The 22,257-nt window shown below is 43.4% G+C and overlaps 1 protein-coding gene across 1 annotated transcript; it reads left to right on the forward strand.

The window, feature by feature from the left end:
- The first annotated feature begins 889 nt into the window (after positions 1–889).
- On the forward strand, positions 890–21,277 carry LOC128907326 (protein ELYS-like). Its single transcript, XM_054196057.1, has 24 exons — positions 890–1,031; positions 1,751–2,004; positions 3,702–3,882; positions 4,691–4,898; positions 5,615–5,731; positions 6,698–6,782; positions 9,798–9,945; positions 10,596–10,728; positions 10,816–10,997; positions 11,379–11,440; positions 12,274–12,402; positions 14,141–14,231; positions 14,320–14,409; positions 14,572–14,712; positions 15,487–15,591; positions 16,363–16,456; positions 17,338–17,461; positions 17,583–17,639; positions 18,608–18,754; positions 18,846–19,033; positions 19,203–19,347; positions 19,443–19,574; positions 20,775–20,922; positions 21,010–21,277. The coding sequence occupies exons 1-24, from the start codon at positions 911–913 to the stop codon at positions 21,162–21,164; spliced, it is 3,237 nt and encodes a 1,078-aa protein (XP_054052032.1). The 5' UTR covers positions 890–910; the 3' UTR covers positions 21,165–21,277.
- The last annotated feature ends 980 nt before the right edge of the window (positions 21,278–22,257 follow it).

Raw genomic sequence — 22,257 nt, forward strand, 5'->3', positions numbered from 1 at the left:
TTTTCTGGGTGAGTTTCCTGCCTGCTCAGGGAGTGAACTTGGCTCCTAAAGTGCTCTAAGGCACTGTTAAGGCAGTGCGAGGTGAGCCACAGGAGTACGGTAGTAGAACAAAGGAGCAGATGGAGAGATGGGAGGCGGCGGCAAGTCCTCTCTTTTGGTGGCAGGGAAGTCAGCATGTTTTGTGAAACCATCTCTTCAGCTGCAGCTGGCCATATTTTTAGCTTTTTCGTCAGTAAGCCCATTGCATTGTTGGCCCTTGAAACGGATTTTCAGGTACTACCGTCAGTCAAAACTGACGTCCCTGAACCCTGACGTGGCTATATGCGATTCTGCTTGAACATGTAATTTCTCCATGTTTATTTTTCTTGGAGCTTTTTAATGCAAAAATCTATCCTCAGCCTGTGACTCGTGGTACGCTCCTTTCTTTGGAAATAGTTTGGAAGTCCTAAGTACCTAAGGTGAAGAACAATGGTAATTTTGGCTGCTAGAAGACAACTGACAATAAGTAACAAAGGGTAAAGTACGAAATCAAGGGAAAGGACAAATGGAAAGTTGTACCTGTTACTGAGAAGCTTTTTAAAATCTGATTTTTCTCAGCTCCCATCTTCCTAACCTGTGTGAGTAGACTTGAACTCAGTGTATTGGGCTTTTTCCTGTTATTTCTCTGTTGATACGTCTGGGTCACTTTTTGTTGGTGATCTCACAGGCATCAGAAAAGCAAAGGATTCTCCTTTTGCTCTGCTGGGAGAGCAAAAAGTCTCCCGAGTGCCATTATTTGCAAGAAAAAGAGCTAGAGGTGACGTCTAGGGGATTTTTCACTGCATACTGATGAAACTTGTGTCACTCTCAAGAATATTTCTGGCTGGCGTGAGTCTAGTTGTGCAATTTTTTCCTGTATTTACAGTGAAGAATGCAAGACCTAACAGCTGAGGTAACGAGCAGTCTGCTGCAGTTTCCAGAGGTGACTCTTCAGGCACTTGGGGAAGATGAGGGAACCCTCGGCTCTGTGCTGTGCGGGAGGTTTTCTGGAGGTGAGCATTTTCCTTTAAATTTGGTCTCGGTATAAAGCTGTTCTTGCCTGGAGGCTACCTGAAGCCTCAGGTCATCGTATCAGCTGTGTCAGGTTGGTGCTGTTAAGGGGCATCCTGTTTAGAGAGAGAGAACAAAAAGGGTGCTTCAGCGATGACAAATGCTAATATTAAAACGTGAGTGTAGTTAAACTTTGAAGTGGACTTTCCAGGTGATGTGACAGTAGAGCTGGGTGCCTATCTGGAGGTCTAGGCTTCTGTTAAGACCAGGTAGAATCTATCTACCTGAGTGTAAATGCAGGAATTGAGCTCATACTTCCTTTGGGCTGGCAGTAGTTCAGTGAAACAAAATGCCTTCAATTCTTCCTCTACGCTCCAAGACTTGTATTCCCATATGCGTTTAGATCATTTCTAGCAAAACCAAGGCGAATATGGTATAAAGGCTGTCGATCAGGACCTTGTAATCTTTATCCCAAACAACCCAGATTCTTCGGTGCGGGAATGACAAGTACAAATGCAAAATAACAAGGTGGTTAATTTTAGGAGGGATTGCTTGGGGATTTCAACGGGTGATTTTGAATCATTGACTAGAATGAGGTAGGTCGGTCTTCCTCTGCTAGGTACGTTTATTGAAGGAAAGGGGCAGGCACTGTGATTTTTTTTCAGCTGTTTTCAGTCTTCCGTTGGACATTTGCTTCAGTCCTCTTTCTTTTCTCTCACAGGGAGAAACGGCCTGGCGTGGTTGGCACGTGGTCCTCACCTTGAGGTGGTGAACTCTGTGACAGGAGAGCGGCTCTCTGCGTACCGTTTCAGTGGAGTCAATGAACAGCCTCCCACTGTTCGTGTGGTGAAGGAGTTTTCCTGGGAGAAGAGAACTGGACTGCTGGTTGGGTTGGAAGACGCAGAGGGAAGTGTTCTCTGTCTGTACGACCTTGGACTCTCAAGAGTGGTTAAAGCAGTTGTTCTTCCCGGGAGGGTAGGTACTTTTTAATTGGAGAAACGAAGCTTTGATGTTGTTAGGTGCTGCGTAGGCCTGTTTTAGGACAAGCTTTGGAGCGTCTCTTTGTAGGAGGTATTTTTTCTATTGTGCGTTAACATCCTGTCACTTGAGAGTATCCAGTCAAGACGGTGTTGCTGTAAAATCTTGGGCTTAATGTGCCATTATTGTTTGAGTTTACTGAGAGTAAAACAAGTTTTCTGGTTTTATTGTAGAGCACAAAGTTACCTGATTCTCTCCTTCCACAAAAAGGCATTGAAAAGCACCTTTTTTTGGCCCTAATTGCTTGATTTCCATCAGAAATACCGTCTTTAAAATGGCTCAGAATTCCATAGCTGTGCTGTAAATGACTTCGACACATTGCCTTGAATCTCAGCCTAGCAAGCAGGCTGAGGAGAACACATTTTTCTGTTGACTTAGGAGAGGAAAAAAGAGCCTCTAGTGAGTTATCTGACAGATTGTTGGGAGGTCACCTTTCAGCCTGCAGTCCTTGAATCTCTGCTCTCTGACTAGTGTGTTTGTGTAGATGGGACACACTGGTGTAATGTTGCTGATGTTTTCTGTCTTCTGTAACCCAGAAACTCAAATGATGTGTGTCCCCTAGCCTCATTATCTTAATGTAAACAAGAATCGGTGGAAGTCAATAGAACATGAAGATTCATTTTTATCATCTTAGAATCTGCAACAACTAACTAACTAACTTCTTAGCCAGCTTTCCATCAGGTGCTTTGGTTTGACTTGCTAGAATACAGGTGGAGTTTTGTTTGTTTGTAATGCTACAGTGTGATGACTAGTAGTAAGCATTCGTATTGGGGTCACTGAGAGAGAGAAATACGTGCAGCTTTAGCGCAGGAGTCTTCGTGTGCTCGTGTCTCTGCTCTAGCAGTCAGTGTTGTCCTGGGATGTGCTGCAACGTGTGCTGAAAGGTCTGTCTTCGCCTTGTGAGACAGTTGCGTGCAGACTGCTGGGCACGTGAAAGAGCAGCGTGCGCTTCCTCCTTTAGGTGGAGTCACCTTTTTATCTGAGAAGCTGCTGCTTTAGGCTGGCTTTTAACATTTTTCTCAACATTCGTGAAAGCGCTGGTGTGCATTTAAAGCTTCTTTTCCTTTATGTGGTTGTTACTTTTCTTCTAAATGCGGACTAGTGTGAATTTTACTAAGCTGGTCTCTCCCTTCAACGCTTTCTAAATACGTTTCACTCCCATGGAAATGGTGTGTCTCCCATGCAACTTGGCCGCTGCCTCGTCTGACTCTCGAGCCCTGATTTATCCTAACGCCTGTTTGTCAAAGAAGGCATAGACTGTATCGCGGTGCTGGTGGGCTGTGAGCGGTGGGAGACCTCGATGTAGTTGTGTTTGTCTGTCTTAAGCCCCTTGAATACGATAAAGTTTCTTGCGTATAACTGATTTTCTGTGTTTTCCTCCAGTTAATTACTGCGAAGTAGGAAATGGAAATTGCTAAGCTGTACTAATAGAATGCCCCATGTAAGTTGAAGTTAAGTCACTTACCCGCAGGAAATCTAGTAAATGGAAGGCAGTAACAGGTTTTTGTACGGGGCTTTTTTGTCTTTGTCTCTTTTCTTGATCTAATTGCAAACAATGCTTTGATGCTCCTGGATTTACTTTTTCTATTGAGCTTGTCAAAGAGCTCAAATAGTAACTTGTAGTTTTCCTGTAGGTAACCGCTATAGAACCCATAGCGAATCACGGAGGACCCAGCGTGAGCACTCAGCACCTCCATCAGAGTCTGCGATGGCTCTTTGGGGTGGCAGCAGTGGCTACAGATGCTGGCCATCTCCTTCTGGTTGACCTTAGTTTGGATGATTGCTCCTGCACTCAGAATGATATCGAAGCATTGGGTGAGCCTGCAGTTTTTCCACGTGAATTTAAACGCAAGAAAACTTCTGTCTTCTAACGAAACAGTATGCATCCCACTTTGAAGACCCTTGTGTCAGACATTTCTGACGACTGGTTACAGGTGGCAGTTTGACATCGTATAGTCCTGACCTGATTAAACCTGGGAGTGTCTGACTGCTCCTCCCAGTGTTGTAAATGCCCCCTCCCACCAAGATCCCTGTGCCACTACGATTCTTGCCAGAGAGGTGTAGGAATTTTGCCACATGAGCCGGTGCGGCCGCCTGGTAGGAAGTTGTGTTGGAGGAGCCCTGTTTCCCGGGAATGCTCTTCTGCTTGTGTTAATTGACTTGGGGCAAATTTTGGGCTTGTTTTTTAAAATAAACCCGACTTACCAACACCCATGCATTTGGATGAATGAAATCTCGAATAGGTGTACTCAGATTGCATACACCGTTTTGGCTATTACAACAGCAGCTTCAGAAATTGGTGCCACTTCAAACACGAGCTGCCACTTCAAATTTCATCACGAGGCCCAGACTCCTGCTTTTCAGAGTCCAGGAAGAATTTGGTTACGTTATTAAGGTTACGTTTTTACCTAGCTTTCAAATGTGAGTGAGAATACTTGTCTTATCCGAGAGTTCTTATGTTCTTTGAAGACATACATAATGGAAATGGCAAAAAAAAGTGTTGCATAAATGGCTATTTTGCCTGGCACGGTAGCATTAGATGATAGGGGTTGTCACATCAGTGCCTAAAATGCAGCCTAAATGGCATAACGTATTCATTTATTGCTTGGTTTTGTGTGTGTAGATCTAGAAGTTGTCACTAAAAATCCTGCTGAAGTTGCACAAAGAAGAGAAACTGTGACCAGCGAAGGGAGACGTCTCTGTTTTCAACTACAAAATGCTTCCGGAACAGCAGTATCAGCCCTGTGCTACATAAGCAGAAGCAACCAGCTCGTTGTGGGTTTCTCGGATGGCTACCTGTCGCTCTGGAATATGAAAACTTTGAAGAGAGAGTAAGTAGGCCTTTACACTTGGCCATGCCTGGAGGTGTGGGGCTCTCGATTTGTTGCTTAAGGAAGTATGTGAATGTAAAGAGAACTTTTTCAGGGACTGACATGAGTATGAGTATAATCTTGGCACGTTCAGAAATCCTCTTCTGACATAACTTTTCAGTCATACCTGGATCAAGTGGTCCGCCTTCTCCCCAGTGGACTAGGATTGTTTTCCTTATTGTGCCTGTGGATTGAGGAACTGTGGAAAGCATGCTTCCTGGGGTTTTCAGAACCGGTTACTGCAACTGGGGCATCCATTGAAAGGCTGAAGTATGTCAGTGATGTGATTTTGGTGCCGATATTCTCTAAAGTGTCCAGGGTGAAACTAGTGAGACATGAAAACTCAATAGCTGACCTGTGCCTGAAAAATGTATTCTTTCCTGCATGTCAGCTTTGGCCGAAAGAGCAATCTCACCTGAAATATTTGGCTAACTTCTGGTCGGGATTCACTTCAGCAGATCTGCACTGACTCCCCAGAAGCTGTTGGATGCATAAATAGACAGTGGAGGAATAATTAGGTGGCAAGAGTAGAGTGTGGAGGTACAAATAAGGTTCAGAAGTCAGGAAGAACAATGCTTGACGTAGTCCAAGAAACGAGAAACTACCTGTGTTTGGGCCACTAGGCTCACCTTTTGTTTTCTTTTTCGTTTTGCTTTTTTTTTCCCCTAAACCTGTAGGCACCACTCTCAGCTTGAAGGAGGGAGGATTCCTGTCTATGCTGTCACTTTTCAAGAGCCCGAGAATGATCCTCGCAATTGTTGCTACTTGTGGGCTGTTCAGTCTACGCAGGAAAGGTGAATAAAAACTTTAACTATCAGCCACTGAATTAATTCTTTTTTTTTTTAAGGATATTTGTTCCCATACAGTTGAACATGTGTATTTGTTGTGTGTCTGCGATTCTTTCCGGTACGGAAGGTGTTAAACTTAGAATGCAATTTTTACAGGATTTACCAGACGTGAAGAGGGACCTACTAGTTCCTGCCTTCTGTCAGAAGGCAAAGCAACAGTGGCCATATTCTTCTGCTCGCATTCTCAAATGGTTTGCTTTTGTTCCTCGATGACCGCTTCATCATTTGTTTGATAGTCACACCGTGGTATTAAAATACCACTAGGAGCAGTTGAGGCTGCAGATCTAGAACACCAGATGTGCCCACACAACAGCCTGCCACCCCTAAAGGCGGCGGTGACAGTATTGCCGATGGCCTTGTGCCAGCGTCAGCAGTCTGTGGAGCCTTGGTGAGCCAGTGCAGCTCCCCGGGCAGAAAACGATTCAGCAGAAAAGCCAATGGGTTCCTGCTGTTCTGCTGAATCAAATCGGACTTGGAAGGGTGCAGAGTGTGCAAGAGGGGGAGGGGAACTTTGGTGGTAAGGGAAGGGCAGAGAGATCTCTCTTTCTGCATCAGCAAGCGATTCCATCAGCTCAGCTGTTGGTAGAGTGGCAGTCTTTTAAAATTTGACTTCAAAGCAGTTTTGATGGAGAACTCTTCATTGTGAAGAACTATTTCCAACAATTCTTAGTCCATACAACATATTACAGCTTTCCAAATGTACGGTTGGCTTTTGCCCCTGAAGCTGTTAGTGTCAAAACGCCCTCCTTCATGTTTCAGTGGCTAAATGTGGCCGATGATCATGTTTTGGGAAGAGGTGGTGTTCTTTTCAGCAGGAGCATGCTATTAAGAAAACGTCTAGGTCTACTAACACGACAATGAGGACTATAAAGCAGCTTTGTAACCAAATTTCATAATTTATCCCTTTTTCAGTGAAGGTGATGTGGTGAGTTTACACCTGCTGCAGTTAGCGTTTGGTGACAGAAAACGCGTGGCCTCAGGACAAGTCATGTATGAGGTAAGAGGTGCATGCGTGGGAAAAGCAGACAATAGTAATTTTCTCTAAGGGAGTATCAGTTGAGTTACAGGGGTGAGATTTACCATCAAACTTCAGAGCTGGCTGAAAAAATAATAATGTTTTGCTGAGTCTTCTTGGGCACGGCCTTTGTCCATACCTTTTGGAAAGAAGGCATACCATTTTATACTGCAGTGTCGTGTGTTCCAGCTAGATTCATCTGCAAAGAGCCCGTATAAATGAAATTCCTGAAGAGGACGCGGCTTTTGCAAATAAAATTATTCTGAAATACCAAATGAATGGCATGTAGGAAGAGAAGATTGGGCCTTGAATCGCTTGGTTTAACCAAGCTTGGGACTTGAATAAGCTTCTGTCTCTCTCCCTTTCTTAAAATACAGTCATACTCTATTCTTTGCTGATCTTCAGTTTTATATTCTTGGTTTCCCTTAGAGCTTTGTCAGCCGGACTTCTCACGTGAAATGCACCTACAGTGTCTCTTCAGTGTTGATCCTGACACTTAGTAGCTGTAAAGATAACTTGTTCTTCTTTTTGGCTGGGTGACCTATTCAATCTACTCTTAAAGCCAGGAAAATATGTAATTTGGTCAGAAGAGTGTACCTAAATGTTAGATCTGGCTCCAAGAGGATGCGTTTAAAATACAGATGTGAGGTATCCTTGTATCTCAGATAGCTAACAGAGACAAGGCGCATCTGTTAGATGTGTAATTCCATTCAGTTGTACGCCTGGAAGTCTTCCAAAATCTTTTTGAGGGGACAGTAATCTTAGTTCAGAGCAAGTCTTTCCTCCTGATTTGGTACTTTCTCTTGCATGTTCTCAATAGCTATGGAACGAAACAGGGGTGACTCTTGTATCGTGGTACTCTGGTTTTTGTAGGGACTGTGCCTTTTGATTTTTTTGGATTAATTTAGATTTTGAGTGTTTTGCTTATGTGTAGGAAAGGTGCTTCCTCATTTGCCACTGTTGCTTTTGCATAGAGAGAGGTTAGGTGTTTGGAAAAGGTGGTGTTTCTTTAAAATGCATTATCTATCACGGTGACCAAGTAGAAGGATCTTCCAGTGATTCATCGTGTGCTGGATGCTATCTCTTTATCTTTGTTGATGTGCGGGACCTGTGCTCCACAGCGGATGCTTTTAGTCTCAGAACACTTCCTTGTAGTCACAGATTGGTTAGTACTACATGACTGTCTGCCTGCATGGCTGTCTGAGTCAAGTTTCTTGTCCATCTTCAGGGGTAGAAAATTTAAGTGTCTCCCGTTTGCTAGGCCAAGTTTGAGTAAAGAAGGAGGAATCTACTGTTGATCCTTGTTCATTGGATAGAGTTCATAGGAGCTCAAAAGACTTTTTCAATACAGCAGTGCTTTTTGTTCCAGGAATTAGGTTTGAGGCTATGAAGCTCTTTGACTGTGTGTCATGGTAAAAGTCACAAATAGGACTTATGGAACATGTGGTACTGTGTTTTTCTATACGCGTGTCAAACTCTTGTCTCCATTGCCTTCAAGGCTGGTTTAAGTCTGCTTAAGTAATTAAACAGAAAGGTATGTTTAAGTAATGCTTCCAAAGACCTTTTTTGTACTGTCGCAGCAGTTGCTAAATCTGGTGCATCAAATCACGATCGTAGAGCGCATCTTTACCCTCGTTCTGCACAATGCTTGCGGATGGGCAGAGTATACACTCTCTACTTTGATACCAGAGTTTGACCAGTGCATCTCGTTTGAAAACTTGTTTTTGTGTTTTGCTAGTCAATGGAGTCATTACTTAACATCTGCCATACAATGGAGTTCCTTAGAATGACTTTGCCCGGCGTGGAAAGTTTAAAATGCACTGCTTTGCTTCAGAAGCATTTTCTTTTTAGTTATGAAAGACTTTTTTTAATTATTTAATTTTTCTTTTTAGACAACCTTCATATTTATTTGTAACACTTCCTGGAATCATTAAGAGAAAGCTCGCCTCTTCTCAGATTAGGTGAATTAGATGTATCCTATGAGATCATACGGGAATGTGTGGTTTCATGCCAGTTCGTTTCAGAGCTCTGCAAGTTTAGGAAACTTGGGTAGAATGTGGCGTTATCAGTTTATGGGTTGTGTGGGTTGGGTTTCTTTTTCCCTCTTTTTTTTTTTTTTTTTTTTAATTATAGAGCTGCTATTTGTCCCCAGTACACCCATTCATGTGTTGTATGGTAGACAGTTTGAATGAATGCTGTATTTGGAAAGACGGTATTTCACTTCACGCTTACTTAAAAAATGGCGCTATCAGAGGTTCACCACAATCGTGCCGGGGTTTCTGTGTATCTCAAAATTAGTTTGTTTACTGTGTAGTAATTCGTGATGCTAAAAGCCTTGGCCACGTGCACCCCGTGTCCTTTCTGGTTTTCCCTTTTGCTGTTGGCTGTGCTTGGTGAAGGAGCTGAGGGATATTTCACCCGTTAGTCTCTGACAAGATGAGAGGAGGAGCTGTCATAGCTTACGTGGCTTGAAAGAAGATTGCTAATCAGTATGAAGTTCTCACAGTAACTAGAGAGGGGTGCACGGTCACTCTGGTGGTGTGCCCATAGAAAATACCTCTTGACAGCTTTAGCTGCTCTAATGCTGGGGCTTCTCTAACTTCATCAGTTCTGCAATCAAGACATGGAGCAAAGAGCTTTGCATGCATGTGTGTTGCATCATTTTAGATATCTCTTTGTAGCGATATATTTATTTTTATAAAGAACATTCTTGGATGTCGCAAGGAATTCTGCAAAACATGTTTAGATCTGAATAATGTTAGGGAAATTCTAAATTTTGAAAAAGTGCAAAGCCTTTACAGCCAAACTTACCCGTTACGATTTGACACTGCATTCTCTTGCATGTCAGGCATAGTTTCTATTTACCATCAGAAATAGGCTCATGCGAAATACACAGTATAATAAGCCTATTCTGTTAGACTGTCTCTCATATTTAGCCATAATGTATGTTTTTATCTTAGAATGACCTTTGCTCTCTTCTCTGATTTTTTCCCCCAGGGTTTGGAATACCGTGGCGAAAAGTTCAGTTTAGATCTCACGGGTGGAGTCTTTCCCTTGAGAGGCCAGATGAGTACTAAATTAATCAGCTGCCAGACTGTCGAAAAATTCCGCAGCGACGTTGACGGAGAGGATAGCGTAAATGAAGGTTTGTTCTGATGTCCGTGTTTGGTGATTTTAAAAGAAGTGCTTTTGGAACCTAAGCAACGAATGCTGTTCTGTCCCCACAGTCTGAAAGTCTTGCCTATCTGCATAGACTAGATTGTTGGGATTATTTACGAAGAAAAAATGGATGCTTAAGTTATGTGGGACTTCTTTAAGGGAAAAAGTGGGTTTTATTTTATGCTTGCTGACATGCTATCGCGATGTATGGTGGGGCCGTTTGTATGATGATGGTCAGTCGTTTTACTCCTCCAGCTGCCATCTTTGAACAAGAAGTTCAAACTCTCCATTGCTTAGGAATGTGACCAGAATTTTTTCCCTTCTTCAAACCGATGTCCGCATCTGCATCCAGATGGTAGCCCGTCACAAGTGGTGCTCCCCAGGGCACTGCACTGGGGCCACTTCTCTTTAGTATCTTGACCAGTGATCTGGACGAGGGGACAAGAAAAAGGGGCAGTGTGACTGAAACCTATCACAGAGATGTTTGCTATTCCGTAAGTACTGTAATCACTCTTAGGAAGTGTTGTGTTTCACGAGTGACAGAACAGAATGAAGCCAAAATAGAAAGTGGTGTTTTAAAAATATCGGATCTATCGTATTTTCTACAAGTCAGAAACAATGTCTTGTCTTTTACAGTCACGTCTCCTGACACCAGTGTCTCAGTCTTCAGTTGGCAAGTGAATACGTACGGTCAGGGAAAACCATCTACTTACCTGGGTGTATTTGACATTAATCGCTGGTATTCTGCTCAAATGCCAGATTCACTAAGGTAGATTTTTCTTCAGTAGTTTTCCATATGCCTGCCAATAATTCATTTGAATGTCGGCATTTAGCTTACGCGCTTGTTTTCTTTAAGGCCGGAAGAATTCCCTCATGAGTGCCCCTATTTTGCACTGTGGTCGCTGGATACTGTAGTGAGCGTGACTTCTCCGAAGCTCCTTTTGGATATTCTGGTCCATGAGCGGAGTCTAAGTCGGGGAGTTCCTCCTTCTTATCCACCACCTGAGCAGTTTTTTCATCCAGGCAACTATAACTTTGGTAGGTATTTCACTGCTTTTGAGAGTGATAAGCTTAAAATGAGGTCAAATGCCATTCATTGGTTCTCTTGTTCAGTCATTGTTTGTCATTCAAAACCCAAACCAAACCAAAAAAACACCCAGTCGCCCACAAACCCAACTCTGATCACGTTGTACTGACAAGGTATTTACTATTGTGGAACATATCTGACAGCCGGCTGAGTTTTGGTGCTTTTGTAATGTAGGCGGTGAAGTGGTGCTGGTTATAGCCTGAAATGCCTGTGAACTGAAGCTCAAAGCACTCAGTTATATGTTTCTAGATACCGGTGTGTAAAAAATGTAAACTGGTCATGCCATAACTGTGAGAGTACGGAAGGTTGTCAAACGTTCCCTGTTTCTGCAGATGGTACGTGCTTGCTGACCTCCGGAGTCGTTCACATGACTTGCACCGGCTTCCAGAAGGAGGTGATCTTTTACTGTATCTTTATTGCGAGTGGCAGGAGATGTAGCTTTTCTAAGTTTTCTGTTGCACTGCTTTCCGTGTTAGGGACCGTTTCACGCTCATCCTGCCCGTCCACACGCATAGTTGCAATTGTATCCTGTCGCCAGTTGTATGCAAATGGTAATGTTTTAGGTCCCCTCTTGGGACTGTACAACTGCCGTTGTCTCCTCTTGAAGCACGATCGGGGATTGAATGTCTAGAAAGGAATGCAACGTTGCTCCAGGAGCAAGAACAAAACCACTGTAGAAGGCGGGGAAAGGTGTTACTTCTTTATTGCCCCTCAGTCGAACTGCCTGCATAGTCTTGAGTTAGAGTTTTGATCCCCAATTCTTTTGAAAAAGGAGGGAATGGAGAAAATGAAAAAATCACATAACTGTTTGAGGAGTGAAAATTTTGTTTTCTCCCAAACTCGGCCAAATTATAACTTCTGAGCCACGGCACAGATTGTGACAGATAATTTTGAGTGAAGTTTCAGCTCACTAAATGTTTCCAACATGAATCGGCTTCCATACGAATAGGCATAGAAAGGATCTTCCAAAGCGTGAAGTTGCATGTTAGCTTAGCTTATATAGAATGTATTTTGTGTCAGTGTTGAGGGAAAGAGCAAGGCCTGTGTATAGACAGAGAAGGTAGAAAAGACTTAATTACACAGATTGCTAACCTAAAGCATCTTAGTGGTTCAGGCTGTCTGACGGTGTCAGTGAACATTTAGATTCTTCCTTTTAGAGGTTATCCAGAAGCGTAGTGACGGAATAACAATGCTGTCTTAATCTGTGGTTTTCGATTGATGTTTCAGACCTTGAATTTTTTGAAGAAATCTGGCCCTTCGATATGGGAAGCCATTCAGGATAGCTACAATAGGTGTCTTGTAGCTGGCTTGCTGTCTCCAAGACCAGTTGATGTCCAGCCATCCAGTTTGAGTCAGGTGAGTGCCTATGAGGGAATCAAGGGGGAAATACATCCATCTGGTCTGACAGGGCTGGAGGGGCTACAAGACACGATACTCCAATTTGAAATACAGGTGTTGACCTGAGCTAGCAGAAGTAATCGTATCCTTAGATCCAAAGTAGTGACTTTGACTGGGAACAGCCCTAAGAGATCTGTCTTTAGAGACCCCTCTCTTAATTCGGTGCCACACACAGATGCGCACAAGGAAGCGTGCAGTCAGTGCTGGTCATGCCCAACATAACGCATGTGTCCCCCAGAGCAACCCCCATCCCTGTCAGTTTCTCAAAGCAGTGGTTCAGTGCAGTAGCCGACGATGGGGGCGTCTCACTGGGATGCGAGCTCTTGCAGACGTCGGCTTGCTGCACTGTACGTGATCATTTGCTTCCAAGGAAGTGGGCTGTGGTAAAGGATTACTGCTGTCAGCTCTCCCTGGCAATTTCTTCACGGCTTGCCCTCGTTTTCCCTTCATCGGTAGGCTTTTCTGCATCCTCTCCGGGCGGATCTTCACCTCTGTAGCCTCTGCCTTGTGCTGCAGTAGCCCAATTTGCTCCTCTGAGACTGCCCTCTTGCAGCTGCAACACCTTAATCACCTTTATCTCATGACACTCGCTACCTTCTATGTGCTTTATGCCACCACAGTGACTTCACTCCCCCTGCCATAGGTTTTCCATTTGCAATGCACCAACCTTTCCCTGGAGCAATCAGCAGGAAGGGGAGAGCAGCCTTCCCGCTGCCCTCCTCTTCCTGTCTCCTGCATTCGTCACCACATTTGTGGACGTGTGTTAGGACATGAACGCTTCTGCACAGTGTGGTAGCTCAAAGAAATTTCTTGGCAAGCTGGCCAATGGTGTGTTTCCTTGTCTGAAACCAGTTTTCCGAAAAAGATGGCAATATCACATGTGTGTTCTACATGTGTAGAAGTCGCTTTGAATGTCATGATTTTGCCTAGAGGGCAAAGATACTTTTGAATGTGTTTAAAAAAACCCAACCAACCAAACAAATCCCATCCCAAAAACCAAAGTAAAAACTTATGAAGGGTCCTTTCACCTGAGAGAAGTACGAGAACACCAGCTGAGATAAGCTACTACTTAATATCGCGCGTCTGTGCATACCTGTGATTTATCCTTGTAAGGATTACCACTACACTATAATACAGTATTTGAAGAGCCTAACATTTAAACCATTAGGACGTAAATGTTTCGCTTCTTTTCTGTCACGTTACAAAATTCCAACGTACCGTTTTGAGTGTCAGAACTGCTTCATGTCTTCATAGTCTAGAAAGCTGCTTGGCCGTAGCTTCACTGTTTCCATGCAAACGTTGCACAGTTGTGTTTGTCCTGTCCCCTTCCTGCGTTCCTGATGGCAAACTTATATGCACAGATGTGTAACGCGTATTAGCAGAGGATGTTTCTGGACGTAGTAAGTTGGAACTCAGTACGTGAAGACTGTAATGCAGAGGCATGCGAAGAAAGATTAGAATTAGGCTGCAGTAAGTTGAAATGTCAGAGGAAAAGTGTGTTAATGTGTTCCTCAGAGCAGTGGGCAGTCCAGCCTGTGGCTGGAATTAAGAGAAAGGACGTGGCGTTCCTGGCCTGTGTCCTGATTGACTTTGTGATGTCTGAATGAGTATACAGTTAGAAAGAAACATTTACTGTTGATGGTTCACATAGTGCAAGTAGGTAAGATTCTCATTTGAGTTTGTCTGTTACGTTTAGGAGGAGCAGCTGGAAGCAGTATTGTCAGCTGCTGTCCAGACAGGTTCTGTGGGACTTCTGACTGGATGCATTAAACATTGGATATCTGAAGGTAATACTTCGAACGTTGTTTTTTTACGTGGTACCTCTTTGAGTTGGAGCCTGTTGATTCATTTCTTTTTTGTTCTCTTTGTTTAAAGAGCAGCCAAGGTCTGCTGGTAATTTACGGTTTGTTCTTGAGTGGACATGGAACCAAGTGATCTCTACAAAGGAAGAATTTGACCAAATCTGTGAGTACTAGTGTAGTCATTCTGCAAACCTAAAGTCGTTCTTTCTGATTGAGCTTCCTCAGTAATACGCCGCTATAGGATATTGCACGCGGTCCTTGAAGTGCGCCTTGAAACTCTGGAATTGCTCTGTCGGCTAACGATTTAATATTTATTCTTGAAAAGGTGTTCCGCTGTTTGATGGCTCTTGCAACTTCATTGACCCCCAGACATTACGGTCTCTCCAGCGCTGCCAGTTGCTTTTGAGCAACCTTAGCACGGTCTTAAACTGTTTTCTCACAGAAGCACAAGAGCTTACTGAAAAAGGTTTGTAGTAGTGCTACAAAATCTTTGGTATGTTTTATTAAGATTTGGAATTGTGGCAACATGGGCTTTTGTTGTTTTTGAGGATTGGAAGACAGTCACATTTAGCTGGGAGAAGGGGCTTAAAGCTGAGCGCTTGGGACCACCACAAAACACGCATTGAGTTCAGGGCAACAGTTTATGGTGGAGCTCATGCAAGGGGGTGGGGGAGGCTACATTCAGAGAGAAGCTTTGTAGGCAACTGGGCTGAAATTACAGCAACCGAATGTGGTATTGCTGAAAACTATTCCTTTGAATTCTTAGCTAGCAAGTTCTAGTTGCATGCAGACACTGTGTTGCAAATTGCTAAACAATACGAAGGAAGCGTAAACGAGTAACATGCAAAGTGAGTTACTTGAGTTTCTACAGCTTTTTCTCTTAGAAATGGTTCTTGGCCTATTGAGAAAAGAAAAGAATATCCCTTTGCTATCAGAAGAATCTCTGCTACGTGAGAAACAGATGTCTTATTCCTGCGTGCATTTAGTAGTTCAGGCTTTGGGTTTTTTGTTTTTTTTTTTATTTTAGCCTTTAGTGAGTTTAGTTCTTTATAGGGGTTGCTTTTTGTTTTGGTGGTGATAGTGGGTTTTTTCTTCAAATAAGAAAGCGATACAGCATGAAAAACGCAAAGACAAAGATTTCTAATGTGCTATTTTTATACTTTTGGTTTAGTAGGATGAAGGGAGTTTTGTGAAAATGAACAGAATTGCATAACGCTAATCATCTCCTGCCTTTTTTCAGGTTTTGCAGACGTGACAAATAAGCAAGCGGTAACCGGCCTCATTTCTTTGTATGCACGAGTGGTCATCTGGTTCTGTCGATCCGGTCTCCTTCCAGAGGGTTTAGGTAAGCGTGACCTGTCATACGTTTGTAAGAAGGCGACCATCCAGTGAGTGACTCCCACGAACGCATGCTTAGCCATGTTTTTGTAACGGTTTCGTCAGGAAGAAGTCGTGCTGGTTCAGTGGCAGGGTGTGCTGAAGTTCTGTGGGTGAAGTTGAGATTTTGCTGGGTTGTCAAGTACACAGCGTAGAATGAGGCAGGCAGTTTCTTTCCTGGGTGGATTTTAGGGATAGCAATGGACCCCTGACGTCAAGGCGCTGCTTGTGTCCACAGCTTGAACTACTTGAGATTTTAAACAAAGTACTATTAAACAACAAGTACCGGAATGCTTGTTTTTACAGTGAGAGCATTACCTGCATGTTTTGAACTTTCTATCAGTTGCTTGAGGAGAAAGTACACCTTGGAAATCCTTCTTTAGTTGGATGGATTATAAATTCCATTGTCAGCCTTAATTGTCTCACAGATGCTCACGTGGCATGTTTAGAAACCATTCCCTTTGAGAACTGGGTGGTTTTTTTTATAGTGAACTTCAGCTTACCCTACATGTTGTGAATGCTGCGTGAACTGTAACCTTGAAACGGCACTTGGGGCAAGAAGGAATTGAGTCTTGTCTCTTAGAGTTCTTTTAGGAAAGGCAGAAAGAGGATTGGCTTCTTTCAGAGTTGGAGGCTTCTTGATGCTTAGCTTGTACGATCTTCTGTCTCTTTAGGCAAAAATTTTCGTTTACAAGTGTGATATGACTGCTTTAACTTGCTTCTACTTTGTTGCCTGTAGATGACGATACGCGTTTGTCGAGACCTTTCTACAATTATCCTCTGATTGAGAGCTACTATACTGGTCACCGACAGAAACTTGAGCGTTTATCAAGGTAAGAGTTAGAGGAAGACTCTAGAACCCTTCCACGGCAAATTCAGAAGTGGAAGGGAATGGCTTTTATCTCAACAGTTGCATGGGCTATGCGTAATGCCGCTGCCAGCAATACTCTTGACTTCAGTGACACGTGTGTTCTGTTGAACAGAGAGGTTACTTTCCTGTGTTAAAATGTTGATATCTACCTCTGCTTAGTACCACTGGTTGGTATCATCATTTTTCGGTAGTCTACTTTATTCATTGGCTAATGTGTATAATTTCTGACTACTGAAAAAGGCCACGTGATTAGGACAGGATCAGTCACCTCCATATGACCGATTATGACCACATGACCAATAGAGGGTCATAACTGTATTGGCCTAAGTCCCCTTCTCACAAGTACGTGGTGTGATTTCGTAAGATGGTTGGAGTTACATGGAGTTGGCACGCCTCGCACTCTCCTGGCTGTCGGATAGAAGGCACTTGCTAACGTCAGCTCTCTTTCCTGGACTAGCTGCCTAGCACGTAGGCGGCATGCCTTGGATTAGCCGATAATAGGTTTTTCTTTGGAAATTGTACTGAAAACTGAATAAAGACCTGACCAAGCTTCGGCGATGGCACTGTGACCAAGAGGCTGCAAGGTGAGTTAAGGTGGAAGCTGCAGGGTAGGAGGTATTGACTTCAAAGTTCATCTTCCTTGGCTTACTTCTCAAGTAACTTACATACAGGCTCGTGTGTTCCTTCGAAGCACAGAGCCTCTAGTGTCCTTTTTCTGCTTTGTGCCATCGGGAGATTAAAGGGCAGGGCTGCAGTCAGCAGAAGACTGGAGGAAAGCCGTCACACTGGGAAGCTGGAATTAGTGTTTAACTCTGTCCAAATCCTTGCTACCTTTTGTTCCAGAGGAAGATGGGACTCGGACTGCTTGATGGTTGATGGAATGGTTTCCCAGTTAGGAGACCAAGTGGAGAAGCTGTGGCGGAGAGATGCAGGAGGAACTGGGAAATACCCGCCTGCCAGTTTGCATGTGAGTGTCCTGTTCACTGAGAACAACAACAAACGGCCGCCCTCCCCGCCAAACCCCACCCAAAAGCCAATGATTTAGGGAAGACAGGCGTTTTTTCAGAACTTTTAATTTTTCATTTCAGGCACTGCTGGATCTCTATTTGCTAGAAAACATTGAAGAAAACTGCAAACACGCAATTGTATCCTTTCTAGTTATTTTGATTACACCTTCAGGGGATGCACATAAATGTTCTTCAGTGTTGGTCGCCGACCTGTTTCATGACATTTTTTCATTTATGCTTCAAAGACGATGCAAGTGAAAACATTTAGTTTAGCGTTAAGTTGTAGACAGAAGCGCTGTTTTATTTCTTTGTACTGTGGATTTTTGATGACTTTTTTCTTAAACGTTTTGTTGCAAAAGTCTTCTCCGATAGGGAGAAAACAGTTTTAGTAATAAGGGTTGAAGATATAAAATGTCCTTAGTTTTTCTCCAAATTTAAACACCGTTTAAAATTTTCTAAAACACCCATGATGGGTTATAAAACAATTTCTGTTTCAGAGCAAAAGGATTTCTAAGAGTGGTTTACCAGTACCGGATTTTTGCTGAAATCACGGGTTTTCCAGCGCAGCTCACAGTGCTTGCTTTGGTTCCGTTGAAAGTGCAGGCACACGGAATAAGCAACAGGGAGAAGAGAAAAGTCATGGGGCAGAAACTTAATTTTTAAGCTGCTGAAATACACAGCCTTGCTTTTGCTGTTTGTTGCCTAACCCGCGAGGGGAGCCTAGAGAGCAAGGGGCTTAGAAACGCTTATAGCCCAGAGCTGTCTTGTTAGATGATGTCCCTAAAAACGGACGTCAGAAAGAGAAAATGACGCTACCAATGAGTGACCCGCATACTGGTTTAAATCCAGTTTTAATCATTCGGAGCTGAGCTGTACTGTAAGGATGCCACAATTTACACTGTTTTATAGACGCTGGACATGAGGGAAAAACCCAACTGTGGAATTTATTTGCTGTAATAATTGAGCATTGGATGCTCCAATGTTTTGAATGTATTTTCTGCTTCCTACCACTTTTATATTCTTACTTCATTATGTTTTTCTAAAGGTAATGTGATAAAGTTTTGGTCTTACAAACTGATTAGCCTTAATGAGATACCTGATGTCAGACAATTTACTTGCTGCTGGATATCAAGCGTTCCTTTCCGAGTGAGACAGAAACTTCAATCGACTCCTTTGCAACTGCCTTTGGCATGCCTTGGGGACTTGTTAAGCTTGTTGAAGGTTTTTGGCTTCTAGATCACAATGATTACGAAGTAAGTATGGTAGAGTTGAGTTAGACATACATTGCAGTACAAAGCTATAATCTAGAAAATGATTTTAAAACCCGATCTCTAACTTGTACAGAATTCACTGGCCCTGCTCTTTCATCCCGCTACAATCAAAACCGCGTCATGGCAACACAAGAGAATTATTCAGTCCCTCCTGTGCCAAGGGGAGCGTGGGCAAGCCCTCAGATACATCCAGCTGATGAGGCCACCCACGGCAAGCAGCGGGGAAGTGCAGCTTCTCCTCACTGTGTTGCTCTCCAATAGGTAAAGAAATATACCCCACCATTTTGTCACGCAAATCTTGTGAAAATGGAGAACAAAGAATAGAAATCATCATCCCCTAAGTTTCCTTTAAACTTTGAGTACAAGACTCTTGGGGCATCTCTTTGGTTATGCTATTAACATCCCTTTACGTCTGAAAAATTAATTACAGGTGCATGGTGGAGGCTTGGGGTCTGTTGCACCAACATGCCGCTCAGGCAAACTTAGAAGACCTCTTAAAACACATGTACGAAATGTGCCGTGAGATGGGCCTGATGGAAGACTTGCTGAAGCTGCCTTTCACAGACACCGAACAAGTAAGTGGGAGCAAGGAAAAATGTTCATCGTCTCTTTGAAAAGAGAAAAGGCAGAGCCATAACAGATTTTTGGAATGATTTTTTTTTTCTCATAGGAGCGTTTGGAGAAGTTTTTAAGGACCAGTGCCGGTGTTCAGAATCAAGAATTCCTTTTAGTCTACCATCTGCAGCGTGCCAACTACATTGCAGCACTAGAGCTGAATCAATCCATGAATGTAAATCTTATGGTAAGCGTGAAAGTTCTGTTCTGTCAAGCGTGCACGTTTCTGCTGGGTGTTACTAACTGGTTTTGATAGTACTCAATAAAAATCCTGCTTTGTTTTTTTCATACCAGTCTTTGAAACACTCGGAACAAGTTTCTACACCTTTGGTTACAGCTGAAGCTAAATGTTGACCAATATACGTCACTACTCCAAAGCTACTCTATGAAGCTATAAATTAAATGTTACACACCACTGTTGACCCCACTGAGAACAGTTTGTTTGCATCTGAGGAATAAACATGTATCTTTCCCATCAGCCAATCTTACCATTCCGTTATTGAGATACGTATGTTATGCGTGGCTTAGATTACTGGAAGTTGTTTGTGTCACTCCTTCCTATGGGATGACGAGTAGGTTGTATGTCATCGCTTGTGTCTTGCACGCAACTGTATTTTTCTAGCTGAGAGCAGGCTAGGTGCCAATCCACAGGTTAAATTTCTGTGGGTTTTGTTTGTTTTTTTTTAATTTCTGCGAGTTACAGTGTGCTCTCCAATTCCGCAACTTTCATTTCACGGCTTTTATGACAAAAATTCTTGTCTAACCTCTATTTCTCAAAATAGCCAGATTACATTTTGTGTTACATGAACTTGTGTTCTGGATTTGTGACGCGTTTGCCGTTTTCTGGAATCATAGTTTTCCAGTGACTCAAACTTCTAAGGTGGTTTTGGAAGTCGTAGGTCCTGCATTTGAAAACTGTCATGTGGCCAGGTGGTGTGCGTAGGTCGCTTTTTCTTGCTTGTTTTAATCTTCACATCATGTTGTCCAGGGTAATTTCCAGTTGTCCCGTATATTCAGGGCACTGGCGTTTCAGGAAGAACAAGGGAAAGCCTGCTATGTAGTAAGTCGTTTGCAAATTGCAGGTGATATCAGAAAATTGCAGGTGATAACAGGTGTATCAGAAGAAGGTTCTGCAGAGTGCCAGCATTGTTTTAACTTCAAGTTGTAGGCTCTGTTGCTATTCCAGTCTTCCTTCCACTTTGCTACAAGTACCAGGTGAAATCGGTGTGTGCGGATGGGTAGAACTTGCCGCTGTTCTGTGCAGTGGAGGTGTTTTCCCACACCCGTAGAGGAAATCTGCTCACTAATGCGAAATAGCCCGGAGAGGTCTGTGCAAGGAACTTCTTGTAATTAGTTAAGCTTTTGCTTTGCGCTTTTCCTTCATCAGAACGACGGCGATCATCGCTTGACCGACAGAGCAGTTGCCAGAAATTCTCTATTAGCCCAATATGGCAAGATCCTTCCACGAATTGAAAGGCAGCTGGCCGTAGAGAGAGCCAAGCTTTACCATGTGCCTGCATTGGCCTCAAGAGAAGGTAACTTTTAGCGGGGGGAAATAGAGGGGAGAATTCCCTGTCACTTGGATGACACCAGGCTGAAATTTTTCCCCTCTTGCTTTACAGTCTCAAGACCAAAGCCATTAACTCCAGTAAGAAAACAAGCTAAAGCAGGAAATGTGCGTCAAAGACCAAATTTTCTGGCGAAAATATTGTCCAGAATTAAAGAATCCTGGGCAGGAATGAAGGAGAAAACCGGTTTCTCACAAGGTGGATTTTAAAGATGATGTCGTTTTTATAGCTGCTAAACGTGCTGTTTCTTCAGCAGGATGTTTCTAAAATTGAGGATGTTTCTAAAATGGGACCTGTTGAGATCCAAACAGGAGAGCAAGCAGTTGGGTTTCAACAGCACCCGCCAGTCCCTCACTAGAGACAGGAACAAGAAGAGACCTTAGATGCATTCACTTATTCAGCTCATCTCGGCTTTGGGATTCAGGACAACACTGTAGAGAAGACGGGGCTGGACTTGGGAATACGCAAATCCCTCATGGGAGTCAATGGAAAATTTGGGATGGGAAGAAGGCAGCAGGTCACAAAGCTTCCGCAGTCATTCCCGTAGCAGTGCAGTGAAGGTGTTTCTGCTTTCGTTATAGCTGGTGGGTACTGATTTAGATGTAAGCGCCTGGTTTTGGCTTGTGGGCCCTCACTGAATTTAGGACAAACTGCTTACTGCTTTCTTGTTCGTAGATTTGTAAGCATAAAAGGAAAGTTTACGCAGACTAGTATTTCTTGACTTTAGTTTTGAAGCATGGCGTGTTGCTAATAATATATCGCTTTAGCAAGTTTTGACGAGGCGGGAGGCAAGAAAATAAGCTGATTCTATGGAGACTGCTGTTGAGGGGCTGCTTCCTTCTGCCGTTGTTGGCTAGCACTGCAACTTAGAGGGCTGGGCAAAGGTCTTTACACGTGGATTCAATTATCCCGACCATCCGAGTCCCTGGAAATAAGTAACGGTTACTGCTTTTGTTCTCACCATAAAACCCCGAGTATCTTCACGTGGATCTAGAAGGAACGAATACTTGCTCAGCACAGGGAACGGGAAGAGACGAGGTGGAGCTATTTAGAATATACTGTGTTGTCTCAGGCAGTCCAAGCGATTCCTTGAAGTGCAGGGTTGAGCTGTCGGATGTGAGGGCTGGCTAGTTTGACAAAGTGTTGCCGACTGGAACTTCCAGCTTTTCTCTCATCGTTGCCTTTTACCCTGTTAGATGCAGAGTGGGTCGCCGTGTGGGCATTTGTCGTCAGTGCAGGAAGTACTGCAATGGGATGATTTCTGCCAGTTGTGGCTACAGCTCGCATTGTAAAACTGCTCAC

The sequence above is a fragment of the Rissa tridactyla genome, chromosome 3 (assembly GCF_028500815.1).
Source record: "Rissa tridactyla isolate bRisTri1 chromosome 3, bRisTri1.patW.cur.20221130, whole genome shotgun sequence".
NCBI lineage: Eukaryota > Metazoa > Chordata > Aves > Charadriiformes > Laridae > Rissa > Rissa tridactyla.